Genomic DNA, 16,241 nt, shown 5'->3' on the forward strand with positions numbered 1-16,241 from the left:
CTTGTTCAAGAACCCCATCAATTGACTTTCAATAGACACTTTGGCAAATCAATGGAGAAAGGCAAATCTTTTTAACAAATGTTCCTAGAACAACTGGATAAGTGTACAATAAAACAAACACTGAGCCATTCACACCATACACAAAAGTTAATCTGAGATGGATAATAGCCCTCAATGTCAAAGTGGAAACTATAAGGTTGCTACAAAAACATGTAGGAGGAAATCTTCACAACCTGAGGTTATGCAAGGATTTCTTAGACAAAACACCAAAAGCACTAAGCACATAACAAAACTTGATAAATCGGACTTCATCAAAGGCAAAAAGTTCTGCTCATCAAAAGGCACCATTAAGAAAATGAAAAAGCAGGGCACCGATTGTACCCAGAATATATAAAGAACTTCTACAAATCATTAACAAAAAGACTAATGACACAATAAAAAATGGTCCAGATACTTGGGCAGACACATCACAAGTACACCTCTCCTATAAATACATGAAGGATGCTATCATCATTAGTAATCAGAGATACGAAAACTACAGTGAGGTTCCATTTCACACTTTACAATAGTTGAAATCTAAAAGACTGGTAACACCAGATTATGAAAAATGTAGAGAAATTGGAACTCATACATTGCTAGTGGAAGTATAATAAAACAACTTAGAAAAATTGTTTGGCAGTTTTTTATAAAAGCAAACATACAGTTAGCATATGACCCAGCAGTTCTATTCCTAGATATTCACAAAGAGAAATGAAAACATATGTTTACAAGAAGACTTGCTCAAGAATGTTTGTAGCAGCTTTATTTATTATAGCCCCAAACTGGAAACACCCCAAAGGCCCATGAATAGGTGAATGTAAAAGCCAACTGTGTATCCACACATTAGAGAGCTACTCGGCAATAGAAACACACAACATGGATGGATCTTAATGACATTATATTGAGCAAAAGAAGGCAGATACAAAGGAGCACATACTGTAAGAGCAGGCAAAACTAATGCATGGTGATAGAAGTTAGAACAGAGTTGCCCGTGGAGGAATGGGATGGGGACTGACTAGAAGGAAATTTTAGAGAATGCCCGCATTCCATATCTTGACTGGGGAGGTAACTACAGGGCTATATACATTTATCAAAACTAATGGAAGGATACACTTAAGATCTGTGCATTTTGCTTTTTTCTTTAGTTAAAAAAGAAAAAAAGAAGGAAAATTTTAAAAGATGATCTCCAGTTCCGATACTCCAGCCAGCCCCGCCTTGGAGCACAGGGCTCCCAAGCCCAGCTCCGCCCTTGCTGGCTCCTGAGTGCCCCACGAGTACTGTGAGAGAGGGAAACTGGAGAGAGGACCCACTGAAGCAGAGGGGCAGGAGGGCATCACATGGATGAGACTGTGCCAGACAACTGTTCATTTGGGTTTGGGCCAAAGCCAGTTTCCAGTAGAAACTAACCCTTTTTCCCACCCCTATCCCCATGTCTATTCCAACATCTTACTCCAATTTCCAAAGTGCAAGACAAGACAGAAAGAAGTAAAGGGAATAAGAATAGCTCCGAGCCGACTGGAACATGTGTCTTTCCCAAAGCCATAAACTTGAGTCTGTAGACCAGACACTCTATAGGACTTCAGAGCCCAGAGCAAACCCTGCTGCTCCCTGGACCCGCTCCCATCTATTAAAAACACACTCACACCCTCACAGCAACCACGTGCAAGGGGTGCTGCTGTTCACCCCAACTGACAAATTAGAACTCTGATGCTTAGAAAAGTGGAGTGACACCCCAGAGCACAAGGCTTAAATCCAGGTCTGTCTGATGTCCAGCCCATGCCGTTAGCCACTGTTTACACTACCTGATGCTCTGATTTATGCAAATTCAAGTGAATCCTAAAAGATGGCAGCTTTGAAAGGAAAAAAGAGTTGTAAAGGGTGACATGGCCCTGGGAGGGATTTAGTGGAGAGAATGGTGATCCCACTCTCCCTCAGCTGTAGTCAAGGGAGTGGGGGGTTGTAGGTGGGTCGGACACATGTGAGCTCCAGAAGCTTTTAGCACCACCTAGATTCCCTCCAACTACATCAATATTCAACTCTGGTCCCATAGGAAGCCTAGAGTCCGCCTACACCTGCACTGTCTAATACAGAAGTCTCTGCCACATTGGCTATCTCACTTTAAATTTCTCTTAACTAAAGTTTGAAAATTCATTTCCTCACTTGCACATATCAAGGCTCAGTACCACTAGTGATCAAGGCTAGTGGTCACTTCATGGGACAGCACAGGTCTAGCCCTTGGTCCTTCAGGCTAGCCATCCCCAAAGGCTGCTGGGCCTTTGATGACTCTGCCTGTGGCGTCCGCAAGATGAGGCAGGCTGGTGCTGATCAGGGAAGAGATAAGAGGTGAGGGAAGTGGCACAGAGTTGATGAAACCCCAAGGACATTAGGTAAGGAGGTGGGTGGCATGGTCAGACATTCTTCTCTTCAGAAAGTATCCTTTATTTTCTCTTTCAGAAGAGAGTTCTTTTCCTGACCAATGACTACTTCTTCACAGGCATCAGTGACACACCTTTCAGGTGAGGGATACATGTTTTATTTTCAGAAGGGAAGGGTGAGTGGAACATGAATACTAGCAACACAGGGTAGAACTTTCAGGTCTGGGGATGGATTTACTCATAGTTAGTTGGCAATTTTGTGGTAAAAGAAAAAGACCCAGCTCTGCATTCAGGAAACTTGAGAGGTCTAGACCTGCTTAGAGCTCTAGTCTGGAACCAAACTGCCTGGGTTTAAATCCCAACTTCACCACTTACAGGCTGTGTGAGCTTTGTCAAGTTACTTACCCTCTCTGTGTCTTAGATTCCTCATCTGTAAAATGAGGGTAGTAATAGTAGCTACTTTTTGAGGGTATTGTGAGGCTTGAATGACATAATCTACTTAGAGATCTTAACGCATGCAATTGTAAGCAATTGTTACAAATTTGAAGATCTCCTAGGTTCCCTCCAACTGTATAAATATTTAACTTCAGGCAATATACAGATTAGGAAACAAATAACCCATATCTCTGAGTTATCACATTTCTCAGTAAATCTTGGTTCCAAGCCCTGCTGGCTTGTTAGAATACCTGAGGAATTTTATAAATTTGCCAAGTGTCCAGTCCCCATCTGAACCAATTTAGTCAGAATTTCTGGGATAAGGGCCAGGCACTAGTGTTTTTTAAAGCTCCCCAGTGATTCAGATATTTGGCCAAGGCTCAAAAGCGATGTTTGCCAGGAGAGAGAGGGAGGCATGGCGGGATTCACCAGGTGGGAAAGGACTCTCCTATTTGTGGGGCCCTGTGAGACCTGGAGACCTTCCTACCTGTCAGAGAGGTTCAGGATGTATCTTGATTAACATAGGAGCTGCTGATGAGGATGTGTGTTCTCTGCTCTCCCCAGTTTGGGAGTGGTGCTGTCCCAGGGCCACGGAGAGTACCTCCTCCTGGGGAACACATCTGTGGAAGAAGGTGGGTCGGCGCCAAGTACTGATGACAACTTCGAGGGGAAATAGATGCTCCTGGGATACTGAGCAGGGCCAACCCAAGCAAGAGCTGGTTTGACAGCCTCCAGGTCCCAGGCTCTGAGAGCCGGGCCGCAGGGAGGAAGGGGGTCTGTGTGTCCGGGGCACCCTGGGTGTGCCAGATCTGCCAGTCAGCCCGAGATGTACCAACTGTGCATTGTCAGATCCTGGGAGGCTTTGCTGGGCTGGAGGGGTGAGCCGGAGGGGAAGGCTTCAAGGGGATGTGTGTCTCTGAATAAAGCTGAACTTTACCTGTCAGAAGACTATGAAGAAGGCACGAGAAAGGAGGCTGGGAAGCGTGAGGAAGCAAATCTGCAGCCGTTCGCTCAGGCTGCTATAACAAAGTGCCACAAACTGGGTGGCCCCAACAATAGAAACTTACTCTCTCACAGTTCTGGGGCCATGCTTCCTCCAAGGCCTCTTCTACCCCCTGGTAGCCCCAGGAGGTCCTTGGCTCTCACTGCAGCTCTTTCATATCACCTCCATCATCACATGTGTTCTCCCCTTGTGTGTCTCTATTTTCCCTTCTTATGAGGACACCAGGCATCTTGGATTAGGGTCCACACTAATGACCTCATCTTAACTTGATCACACCTGCCAAGAGCCTATTTCCATATCAGATCATATTCACAGGTACTGGGGCTTAAGACTCAACATACTATTTTGGGGGACACAATTCAACACATAACAGGAGCTCATGGAAGTGAACCTGAGAGGGGTGGCAGGAAATGGGGGGAAGGATGGCAGAGAAGGCCCCGCCTTCCCTAATGCAACCTGCTCCTGACTGGCAGCTGCCTGGGCACCTTGAGAGAACAAAACCCATACCAGGGCTCAGGGATATCTTAGGACATCCTTGGGAGATGAGGCCACAATTCTCTTCAAAGCCCACACTTTGCCCATTCTCCGTTTACTTTCCCTTGAACGTATCTTGTCTCTCCTCTCTGCCACTGTCCTAGTCACTGCCACCCTTCCTGGAAAACCACAGCAGCCTCCAGCTGATCTCCCTGCCTCTTCCTTTCTTTGAACTTCTTTCTGCCAGAGGGAACTTTCTAGAAAAGTCAAAATGGATTTTATTGCTGCTAAAGGACCTTCAATGGCCTTCTGCTTTTTTTCATTTCCCCACACACTAGCTTCAAGGTCTTCCCACACTCTGCACTCTCCCCTGAAATGCTGTCCTCTCCAGCCCGTCTCTTATCCCAGCCAACTCGGACCCACTCCTCGGGCCCAGCGCACATGTCACTTCTCCGGGAGCCACCCCAGGAGGCCCCCTCTCCCCACTCAGGCTGGATTACTGCCCAGCTATGTGCCCCACGTCCCCTGCCTTCGCCCTTTCACAGCTTATGTCCTGACCCTGGAACATCCTCCTTCCATTTTCTGCTGGTCCCAAAACAAGCTTTCTAGGCCACCACGGTGTCTCCTTCCTCCCTATGCTTTTCTTCCTCTACCCAGATATCCCACCTTTACTGCTGCAGGGCACACGGGGTGCTCTCCCTTACCCACTTCTCTGGGGGAGACCAGCCAGTGATCCAGGCTTCCTGGGCTTACTGTGGGGACAGGAGTGTCACCCTTTGACAATCTGCCTGTGTCTGTGTCAGTCCAGAACCTCTTTTAGTGATGCCACAGATGTCCCTTGGCATTTCCATCATCCTTGCCTTCAGTTTGACAAACCTTAATTTGAGCGCTTATTTATTTTTGAGCACTGAGGGTGCTCAGTAGGATGTTTTTTCATTCATTCATTCAGTCAGCAAACAGGTCCTGATCCCATGGTCTGTGTAGGTGCTGTGCTGGGCATGAGGCTACAGAGATTACACAAAACAGGCATGGCCCATCTCTGGGATCACCTTTTCACTGGCCATTTAGCTCAGTCAGGTACAATGAAGCCAGAATCACTGGTTTCAAAGTGCTAGCTCCTTCGAGGGAGACCTAATAGGTAGAGTCTGGACATGAGGCAATGGGGAGAAAGAGCGTTTCAGGGAGTGAGAGCAACACGAACAAAGGCACGGTCTGTGCAAACCCAGCCCAGTCCTGCTCTGAGCAGAGAACAGGGAGGAGGGAACCAGCCCTTCCCTGAAGAAGCTCCCTGCAGTTGTTGCTAAGCTAGTCAGGGGCACATCCTCACATCGGTGAGCGTCGTGTGAGTGTGAGCTCTGCTTTCAGGCCTGCACGACCTGCTGCACCCGGACCTGACCCTGGCCAGCGACTGGTAAGTGGAAAGTCCCTGCACAAGGGTGGGGAGAGGGAGGGAAGGAGGGAGGGAGGGAGGGAGGGAGGGAGGGAGGGAGGGAGGGAGGGAGGGAGGGAGGGAGGGAGGGAGGGAGGGAAGCAGAATTTTTTGAGGTAACTTTTACCCCTAAACTTTTACCCCCCGTTGGGTTGCAGGATCTACTGCATCACAGATATCGACCCCGACCACCGGAAGCTCAGCCAGCTGGAGGCCATGGTCCGCTTTCTGACAGGGGAGGACCCAGACCTGGAGTGTACGTGCTGTCCGCCCACTGAGGGCTTCCCTCTGGGACCCTGCAGCTCAGAACTTTGCAGAAAGGGAGGGCTGGGGGCTAGGGAAGGGCTGCCAGGTAGCTCTATCCTGGGAACTCACTGATGGCTCAGGAAGGCCAGGGAGACTTCCCAAGACAAAGCAGAGCCAGCCTCACTGTGGGGCCAGCTGGTCACTAAGTGTCCTTGGAATGTGGTGCATGAGCATATCCCGTGTCAGGGACTGGGATTTCGGCAAACCTCCTTCACCTGAGCACTATTAAGGCTCCAGAGGGAACTCCCACAGTGTCAGGGCATCCGCCTGACCTTCAGATCTGTCCCACCACCACCTGGCAGTGGCCCCAAGCCAGCAACTGCGCTCCAAAGCCCCCATCTCTGCAGAGAGGGCATATGACCAGACGGCCTCTCACAGCCTGTGGGCTATGAGTGCTTTCTAACACCTGGTTCTCAGACTAACCTTAAGTCCCCTCCACTAACTCAACTGTGAAATTATGGGGCCACTCCCTCATCATGGTACTTCTTTTTGGAAGAAAGAGCAGATCATTTTGTCACGTAAATGTCACCACCAAGAGACGACTCCACCTTCCATGCTGTCCCAACATTCACTCCATGAAGAAATCTGTACTGAGCATGTCCTCTGTGCCCGGCCTGGGCAGGCACTGAAGCTCCAGCAATGCCCAATTTATGTTCCATGGACTGCACCTCAGTAAAAATAAGTAGTTTAAAGAGAGCGAGGGAAAAGAACGAGCCACCCATGCAAAGAGCATCCTGAGCAAGGGAGCAGCATATGTGGAGGCTCTGAGGCAAGTTCAGGTTCACCGAACGGCCAAGGCCAACCTGCGTGAGGGAGTTGATCAAGGTGCAGGGCCGTAGAGTGGAGACGGAGGGCTGGCCGGGCACCAGCAGAGGCCTGATGTCTCTGAGGAAGTCTCCTGATTTCATAGAACATTTGCACTGAAAGAGCGTTAGAAATCATTTAGTTCTGCTCACATATTGTTTGGGGTTGAGGCAACAGAGGCTGGAAGAGGTGCTGTGACTTCCTCAAATTCACGTAAGTGGTTTTACGTGGTCCAGACCCACATTTATGAGGCACATCTTGTTCCTTGAAGTTCAGGCTTCCTCAACAGGGCAGACAAGCTGTGTTTATAATCACGGGAAAAGTAAGTGGATTGGTCTCCTTTGATTTTACACCCAGGTGACAAGGAGCTGGTGCAGGAGGTACTGTTTGACGCAGTGGTGACAGCCCCCATGGAAGCCTACTGGACAGCGCTGGCTCTCAACACCTCTGAGTATGTACCAGGCTGGGGCTGAGGGCTCCCAGAAGAGAAAGAGGTTCTGGCCCCTGGCATTCCCTTGGCTGAGTCAGGGTCTCTCTCACTAGCTGGCTGGCAGCTCAGGAGATCACCCATATCCTTTGGCCTAAGATGAACAGTGAGGAGGGTGGGAAGATGCAGGGATTGAGAGCAACATTCACACAGCCCCAGTTAAAGCAGGAGCTTCGCAAAGCCTCCCCTCAGAAGGAACATCCTGAGTAGATCCGCCGGTCACGGGACAAGACCCCCAACCCACACCACAAAAGCCCCATCCCAAGAACCCCTCTCTCAGGGTTGGGCTCTTGCTGTGAGAGCCACTAGCCAAAGTGCCCTGAGAGCAGTTCAAGCAGATCAGTGGCTTATCTCCAGCAGGTGAGATCAAGACACCATGAAGTACAAATCTGACCTCGGTATGTCTCAGCGCCTTAGATTTCCTCACTGCCTCTGCTGATCTTTACCTGGTGCTACTGTGTTTAGTAGGCAGAGAGAAAGAAGAGATGAACGGCTTGTGTGTGTGCGCACTTGTGTGCACATGTGTGCATTTGTGTGCACAAGCACATGAGTGTTGGGAGGGGTAAGACATTAATGAGGTTGAGAATACAGTGGGCCACACTTTGCTCCTGAATAGGAAAATTCAACACCAACATCATAAAAATGTCCAACCTCCCCTAGACACTCGATAAATTAATTAATACTGTCCTAACGAAAACACTAACAGAATATTAAAGAAACAATCACCTATTTAGAAAAGCAAGATGAAGAATGCTTTGCATAATGTACTACCATTTCTATAAAAAGAAGGAAAAATGTAGTCTGTGTGTGTGCATATGCAGGGTGGGGCAAAAGTAGGTTTACAGTTCATATGGAGATAGTACAATAATTAATAAATAATAGAAGAATAAACTGTTTCACATGCTCACAACTGTAAACCTACTTTTGCCCCACTCTATATATAAAATACCTATGAAAGGCTTTATGGGAATAGTTCTCATTGGTTGCTAAAGTTAGAAAAATGGGTAACTGAAACAGGGGTGAAAAAAAAATACACTGGGCCAGGCATTATTCTTAGAATTTAGTGTATATTAACTCACTGAGCCTCATGGCCACCCTACTGTCATTACAGGTGCTATCATTATCCCCACTTTACAGGTGAGGAAACCAAGGCAGAGTAAGATAAGCAACTTGCCAGGGTCATATGCTTCACGTGTGGTGGAGCTGGACCTAAAACCAGGCAACCTGATTCCAGAGTCTAGACTCTTAGCTTCTGGACTGTCCACTTTCTACAGAGGGAGTTGGAGAGAAAGGGCATGAGCCTCATCTTTCCAAGTTCAGAGACTAGCCAGACGTGGTTTTAGTGTTAAGAAACATTGAAGAGCAAAGATTCTCAACAAGGGCATGTATCAGAAAAGATGACTTGGGGAGCTAATATAAATAGCATGTTAATAAGGCTAAGAAGGAAAATTATATAATCATCTCCATAGATGCAGAAACAATATTTGAATAAATATTAATATCCATTTATGTTTTTAAAAACCACTCAATAAAATTAAAATTGACTTAAGCTTGAAAGTCAACATCTGAATGGGGCTAGAGGCTCTCTCAGTAAAGATAAGATCTAGACTGGACCAAAGCCCCCACTGCTGTCTAACAAGGTCAGAAGATATTCATTTGCGCAACCAGATGAGAGGACACACCCAGAAGCAATGAGAAGTGGGAAGGAAGAAGCAACCTATCTCTGTTTAAGAAGATGATTTGTTTGTATACCTGGAAACCCCAAAAGAATTAGCAGAAAAACTACTATAAATAATAAAAGAATTTAGTAGAGTAGCAGTTTATAATATGTACACTAAAAAATTAATAGCCTTGTTCTATACAAACAAAAACCAGATATGAGATATTTGAGAAGGCCTATTTAGGAGAGCAAAATATAAAATATAATAAAATACCTAGTCATAAACTATAAGGAATATCCCAAAACTCACATAAAGAAAATTATAAAGCACTCCTGAAAGATACAAAGTAGACTTGAACAGATGGAAAGATATTCAGTGTTTTTAGGTAGGAAAACTCAACATCACAAAAATATTAATCCTCTCTAAGTTAATTTATAAATTTAATACAATCTAAATAAAAGTGCCATTAACATTTTTCTCGATCCAGATAAAGTGATTATAAAGCTTTTTTGGAAGAACTGGAAAGAATAGTCAAGAAAATCCTAATATTAAAAACAACAAAGGAAAGTTGGTCCTGGCAACATATTAAAACATATTACAGAATCTCTTACAATGTATAAAGTGTGGTATTGACTCATGAATAGACAGGCAGACCAAGGGAACAGAACAGTAAATCCAGCCCAGAGTGGTTCCATTGGTTGAGCATCACCCTGTGCACCAAAAGTTTGCTGGTTTGATTCCCATTAAGGGCACATACTTGGGTTATGGGTTCAATCCCCAGTCAGGGCATGAACAAGACACAACTGATCTCTGTGTGTGTGTGTGTGTGTGTGTGTGTGTGTGTGTGTGTGTGTGTGTCTGTCTGTCTGTCTCTCTCTCCCTTCCTCTTTCTAAGCATGTCCTCAGGTGAGGATTACCAAAAAAGCATAGTAAATCCACAGCTTCACCTAAGTGCATGTGGAAATTTAGTATATGACAAAGGCATCATGTCAAGTCAGTGAGGGAAAGATGGACTTTTTAATAACTGGTTTGAGAGACATATGGAGAATTATAAAAATTGTATTCTTTCCTCACACCATATACCTGGATAAAGTCCAAATGATTCAGAGATTTAAACGCAAAAAATGAAACCACATAAATACTAAAAAAAAAACATGAGCCAAGTCCTATAAAATCTAGGAGCGAGGAAACCTTTCCCAATGATGACTCAAAATTCAGAAGCAACAAGGGAGTGACTGATAAATTTAACAACGTAAAAATGTTTATTTAGCAAAACTAAAACTATGAGCAAGGTGAAAAGAGAAACGACAAACCAGGAAAAAAATGTCTGCAACTTGTAAAACCAAGGTTACTATTTCTATATTATGATTTCATGATACATAAAGAGCTTCAAAAGTAGAGAAGTAAAAGACCAGCCACTTTATAGGAAAAATGACCAAGAGATATGGACCAAGAGGATACATGCAAGTTGTCCTAAAATATATGAAAAAGTTCTCAATATAGCTCTCAATAAAAGGAATGCAAATTCCAACTGTGCCAAGATTGTATTTGTTACTTATCAGATTGATAACCATCTAAGTTTGTTGATGTGCACAGTTGGTGAGGCTATGGGGAATCAGGCAATGTAGTATATTGTCAGTGAGAATACAAAATGTTTCAAAGTCTATGGAGGGGAATTTGGCAATCTTTAACAAAATTACATATGTATTTATACTTTGATCCAGCAATCCCACTTCTAGGAATATATCCCAAAGATATACCAGGAAAAATAAGAAAAGATATACACATGAGCTATTCATTACAGCATAATTTATAACAGCAAAAGATTGGAAATAACCTAAATGTTCATCAGTAGGAAGCTAGTTAAATAAACCATGGTAGGTACACATAATGGAACACTGTGTAACTGTAAGAAAATGAGAACTATTTCACAGTAGTCAGACAAGGGGGGGAAAAGGCATCCAAATTGGAAAGGAAGAAGTAAAACTATCATTTATTTGCATATGATATGATACTACATATAGAGAACCCTAAAGATCCCACCAGAAATCTATTAGAACTGATAAATGATTTCAATAAAGTTGCAGGATACAAAACTAATATTCAGAAATCAATTGTATTTTTAAACACCAGTAACAAACTATCAAAAAGAGAAATTAAGAAACAATCCCATTTATAGTTACATCAAAAAGAATAAAATGCTTAGGAATAAATTTAAGCATAGAGGTAAAGACCCGTACTCAGAAAACTGTAAGACATTGCTGAAAGAAACTAAAGAAGACATAAATAAAAAGAAAGATATATAAGTTCTCATGGATTGGAAGAATTAATATCTTTAAAATGTCCATATTACCTAAAGCAGTCTACAGGTTCAATGCAATTTGTGTCAAAATACCAATGGTATTTTTCACAGAACTAGAACAAATAATACTAAAATTTATTATGAAACCACAAAAGACCCCAAAGAGCCTGAGCAATCTTCTGAAAGAAGAGCAAAGTTGGAGATATCATGCTACCTAATGTCAAACTATACTACAAGGCTATAGGAATCAAAACAGCATGGTACTGGCATAAAAACAGACACTTAGATCAATGGAACAGAATAGAGAGCCCAAAAATAAATCCACACATATATGGTTAATTAGTCTATGACAAAGGAAGCAAGAATAAACAATGGCATAAAGACAGTCCCTTCAATAAATGATGTGGGGAAAACTGGACATATACATGCCAAAAAAAAAAAAAAAAAAAGAAACTAGACCACTTTCTTACACCATATTCAAAAATAAATTCAAAGTGGATTAAAGATTTAAATGTAAGACTTGAAACCATAAAACTCCTGGAAGAAAGCATAGGCAATACTCTTTGACATCACTCTTAGCAATGTTTTTTTGAATTTATCTCCTAGGCCAAAGACAACCAAAGTAAAAATAAATGAATAAGACTTACATTAAACTAAAAAGCTTTTGCAACACAAAGGAAACCATCAACAAAAAGGCAACCTACTGAATAGGAGAAGAAATTTGCAAATGAAATATCCAATAAGGAGTTAATATCCAAAATATATAAAGAACTCATACAGCTCAACATAAAAAATAAAGACCCAAACAATCCAATTAAAACATGGACAAAGGACATGACTTTCTCCAAAGAAGATAGACAAATGGCCAACAGACACATGAAAAGATGCTCAGCATCACTAATCATCATGGAAATGCAAATCAAAGCTACAATGAGATGTCACCTCACACCTGTCAGAATGACTATTATCAATAAATCAACAAACAAGTATTGGCAAGGATGTGGAGAAAAGGGAACCCTGGTGCACTGTTGGTGGATTGCAAATTGGTAGCCATTATGTAAACAATATGAAAGTTCCTCAAAAAGTTAAAAATAGAACTACCATAATACCCAGCAATTCCACTTCTAGATATTTATCCCCCAAAATTGAAAACACCAATTCTAAAAGATATATGCATCCATATGTTCATTGCAGCATTATTTACAATAGTCAAGATGTGGAATAAATCCAGATGTCCATCTAGAGACAAATGGATAAAGATGTGGAACATAGATACAATGGACTATTACTCAGCCATTAAAAATGAATGAAACCTTGCCATCTGTAACAACAGGGATGGAGCTAGAAGGTATTATGCTAAATGAAATAAGTCAGGCAGAGAAAGACAAATACCATGTGATTTCACTTATATGCGAAATCCCAAAGCAAAGTAAATGAACAAACAAAATGGAAATAAACTCATAGATACAGAGAACAAATGATTGCCAGATGGGAGGGGGATTAGGGTAATAGGCAAAAAAACGTAAAAGGGATTAAGTACAAATTGCCAGTTATGAAAACAGTTATAGGGATATAAAGTACAGCATAGGAAATATAGTCAATAATATTGTAATAACTATACATGGTGCCAGGTGGGTACTAGACTTGTACATTTCATAAGGTATATGAATGCCTAATCACTATGTTGTACATCTGAAACTAATATAAAATAGTATGTCAACTATAATTGAAAACTAAATTTAAAATAAATATTTGAGTGAGAAAAATGAGAAATATCTCTACATACTGCTATGGAATGATCTTAGCAATGGAGAAAATTCTGTATAATACCCCACTGTTTATCTGGAATATTTCCTGTAAACAAGGAATTGTGGAGATTCTAAGATGGTGGCAGATTGAGTGGGAGCTACACTGACACTCTCTCAAGACCAAACTGGAATTGCAAGTAAAATATAGAAAAAACATTCTGAATAATCAACTGAAGACTAGCTGGAGAGCACCTTCAAAACCAAGGACCTAAAGGGGAGACCACATAGAGATTGGTAGGAAGTACAGAGGCACAAGAGGGCTGGCTGGGTTCCCACAGGTAACAGCTGAAGGTCAGGAGAGATATCTGAGCTGTGGGGTTCCCACTGAGAACTCTCATGTCTAAACCCCAAGCTGGGCTTCTCAGCCCAGAGCACCAGAACTGAGAAAGGTGCCCACATAACAACTAGCTGTGAAAAGCAGCACTGTTTCTGTCTGCCAGGGAAAGAAGCCTGGAAATGCAGGCTCCTTCTTAAAGGGCCAACACACAAAGTTTCGTGTGGAGCCATTCACCATGGGCTCTGGCAGAGGGAGGACAGAGTGGACTAGAGCTGTGTGAGGAGACTCCAGGATTGCTGGCTCGGAGGAGTAGGACTCAGAGGGCAACCCTCTGGATTCCTGTGCTGAGTCATCTTCCCATATGGCAGAGATCTCTTTCTCGGGCAGACATTTACCTTCCAAGCAGCTTTTTCCTGGGGGCAAAGCAATTGCCTCACCCACTGAAAACCTCTCACCCCACCCTGTGGAGATTCTACAGTATGAGGCTCATTAAGAGACTGAATAACAGCCTCTGAGTGCTTTGAGTTGTTGCCTGATTTCCTTCTGGACCCAGGGCTTGGGAAAGCATACCTTGGTATACATCTTGGTCCTGTCCAAACACACCAAGCCCCAGCAGAGGAAACCACAAACTGTGGAGTGAGGAAAATTCAAACAAGGTACTCAAGGCTAGTCACAAACAGCATCTGACACTGGCCTGTACCAGAGTCCATCCAAAAGACTGGGAGTCCTAGCAGATCTAACTAACACATAGAAACAAATCCAACAGGCAGCCGTAATAGGGAGACAGAAACAAGCCCCAAATAAAAGAACAAAATAATTCTCCAGAGAAGAGCTAAATGAAATGGAGATAAGCAATCTATCAGATATAGAGTTCAGAATACTGATCATAAGGATACTCAACAGCATGAGAAAAGAAATGGACACTATGAAGGAAATTAAGAATGACATAAGAGAAATAAAACAAAATAAAAACATTGGAAGGAATAAACAGCAGATTAGAGGAAGCCAAGGATCAAATCAGTGAATTAGAAGACAAGGTAGAAAAAAATCACTCAATTGCTCAACCAAAGAACGAAAATGAAAAATCAACTGAAAAACAGGACAGTTTAAGGAAGATGTGGGATACCATGAAATAAAACAATATTCACATCATAGGAGTGCCTGAAGATGTAGAAAATAAGCAAGGGTTAGAAAACCTGTCTGAAGAAATAATGGTATAAAATTTTCTTAACCTGGTCAGGAAAAAGTCACACAAGTTCAGGAGACACATAGAGAGTCCCAAGCAAGAAGAATCCAAAAAAGCCCAAGCCCAGACACATCATATTAAAATGTCAAAAATTCAAGACAAAGAGAGCATCTTAAAGGCAAGAGAAGAGCAATCTGTTACCTACAAAGGAGCTCCCATAAGGCTGTCAGCTGACTTCTCCTCAGAAACTCTACAGGCCAGAAGGGAATGGCATGAAGTATTCAAGGTAATGCAAAACAAGGATCTGAAACCAAGACTACTCTATCCAGCAAGGCTATCACTCAAAGTAGATGGTGAAATAAAGAGCTTCCCAGACAAAAAAAAAAAAAAAAGGCTAAAGGGCTTGGGAAAGCATACCTTGGAGTCTATCACCACCATACCAGCATTGCAGGGAATATTAAAGGGTCTGCTGTAATTAGAAGTAGAAATAGAAGCATTGCAAGAAATGTTAAAGTTACTGCTGTAATAATAAGAGAGAGAGAAACATAGGCATAAAGAATTAAAATGACAATAAATAAAGACCTATCAATAATAACCTTAAGGACTTTAAGGGAGAGATCAACAGCAATGCTATCATAGTCATGGACTTTAACACCCCACTGACTTCACTGGATAAATTTTCCAGACAAAAGTCAAAATAGAAACAGTGACTAAATGGCACACTAGATCAGATGGATTTAATTGATATTTACAGAACATTTCACCCAAAGCTGCAGAATATACATTCTTCTCAAGTGCACATGGGTCATTCTCAAAGATAGACCACCTGTTAAGGCACAAAACCAGTCTCTACGAGTTCAAGCATCTCAGATCACAAGGGCATGAAATTAGAAATCAACTATAGTAAAAACACTCAAAAACATTCAAACACATGGAGGCTAAATAGCATGCTATTAAACAGTGAATGGGTTACCAGTAAGATCAAGAAAGAAATCAAAAACTTCCTAGAAACAAGTGAAAATGAACACACAACAACCCAAAATCTATGGGGCACAGCGAAAGCAGTCCTAAGAGGGAAGTTCATAGCACTGCAGGCCTACCTCAAAAAGCAAGAAAAATTTTTAGTGAACTATCTAACCCTGCAACTTAAAGAATTAGAAAGCTCCCCTGTGAGGCCATCAGGACCCGGGCTTTTGTTTGCTGGGAGTTTTTTTATTACTGCTTCGATTTCATCAGTTGTTATTAGCCTATTCAGGTTTTCTGATTCTTCCTGATTCAGTTTTACATGATCCCACTTATATGTGGAATCTAATAAACAAAATAGACTGAGGAACAAAATAGGTCCAGAGACATAGAAGAATGGAACAGACTAATGAATCTCAGTGGAAAGGCAGGGGTGGGGGAGTGGGTGGGGAGAGATTAATCAAAGAACTTATATGAACATATGTATAACCAATGGACACAGACAATAGTGTGGGGAAGGCCTGGGGGGAGGGCGGATTTGGGGGAGAGGGGATCAATGGGGGGATAAAAGGGGGATATCTGTAATACTTTCAACAATAAAGATAAATTTTTAAAAATAAATTTTAAAAAACTCATGAGGCTATTGAATTATTTGATGACATTAAAGAATTGTGAGGGTTTATTGTGTGTGA

The 16,241-nt window shown here is 42.6% G+C and overlaps 1 protein-coding gene across 1 annotated transcript in view; it reads left to right on the forward strand.

Moving 5' to 3' along the window:
* Positions 1-16,241, forward strand: part of CACNA2D4 (calcium voltage-gated channel auxiliary subunit alpha2delta 4) — a gene marked incomplete at both ends in the record, with an annotated part of 112,643 nt that overhangs the window by 43,539 nt on the left and 52,863 nt on the right. Inside the window, 5 exons of the mRNA XM_081127755.1 lie at positions 2,494-2,555; positions 3,414-3,481; positions 5,692-5,737; positions 5,914-6,011; positions 7,223-7,316. Coding sequence (XP_080983881.1) covers positions 2,494-2,555; positions 3,414-3,481; positions 5,692-5,737; positions 5,914-6,011; positions 7,223-7,316 — 368 coding nt within the window. The remainder of the gene's footprint in view (positions 1-2,493; positions 2,556-3,413; positions 3,482-5,691; positions 5,738-5,913; positions 6,012-7,222; positions 7,317-16,241) is intronic.

This window comes from Miniopterus schreibersii, assembly GCF_964146895.1.
Source record: "Miniopterus schreibersii genome assembly, chromosome: 2".
Classification (NCBI taxonomy): domain Eukaryota; kingdom Metazoa; phylum Chordata; class Mammalia; order Chiroptera; family Miniopteridae; genus Miniopterus; species Miniopterus schreibersii.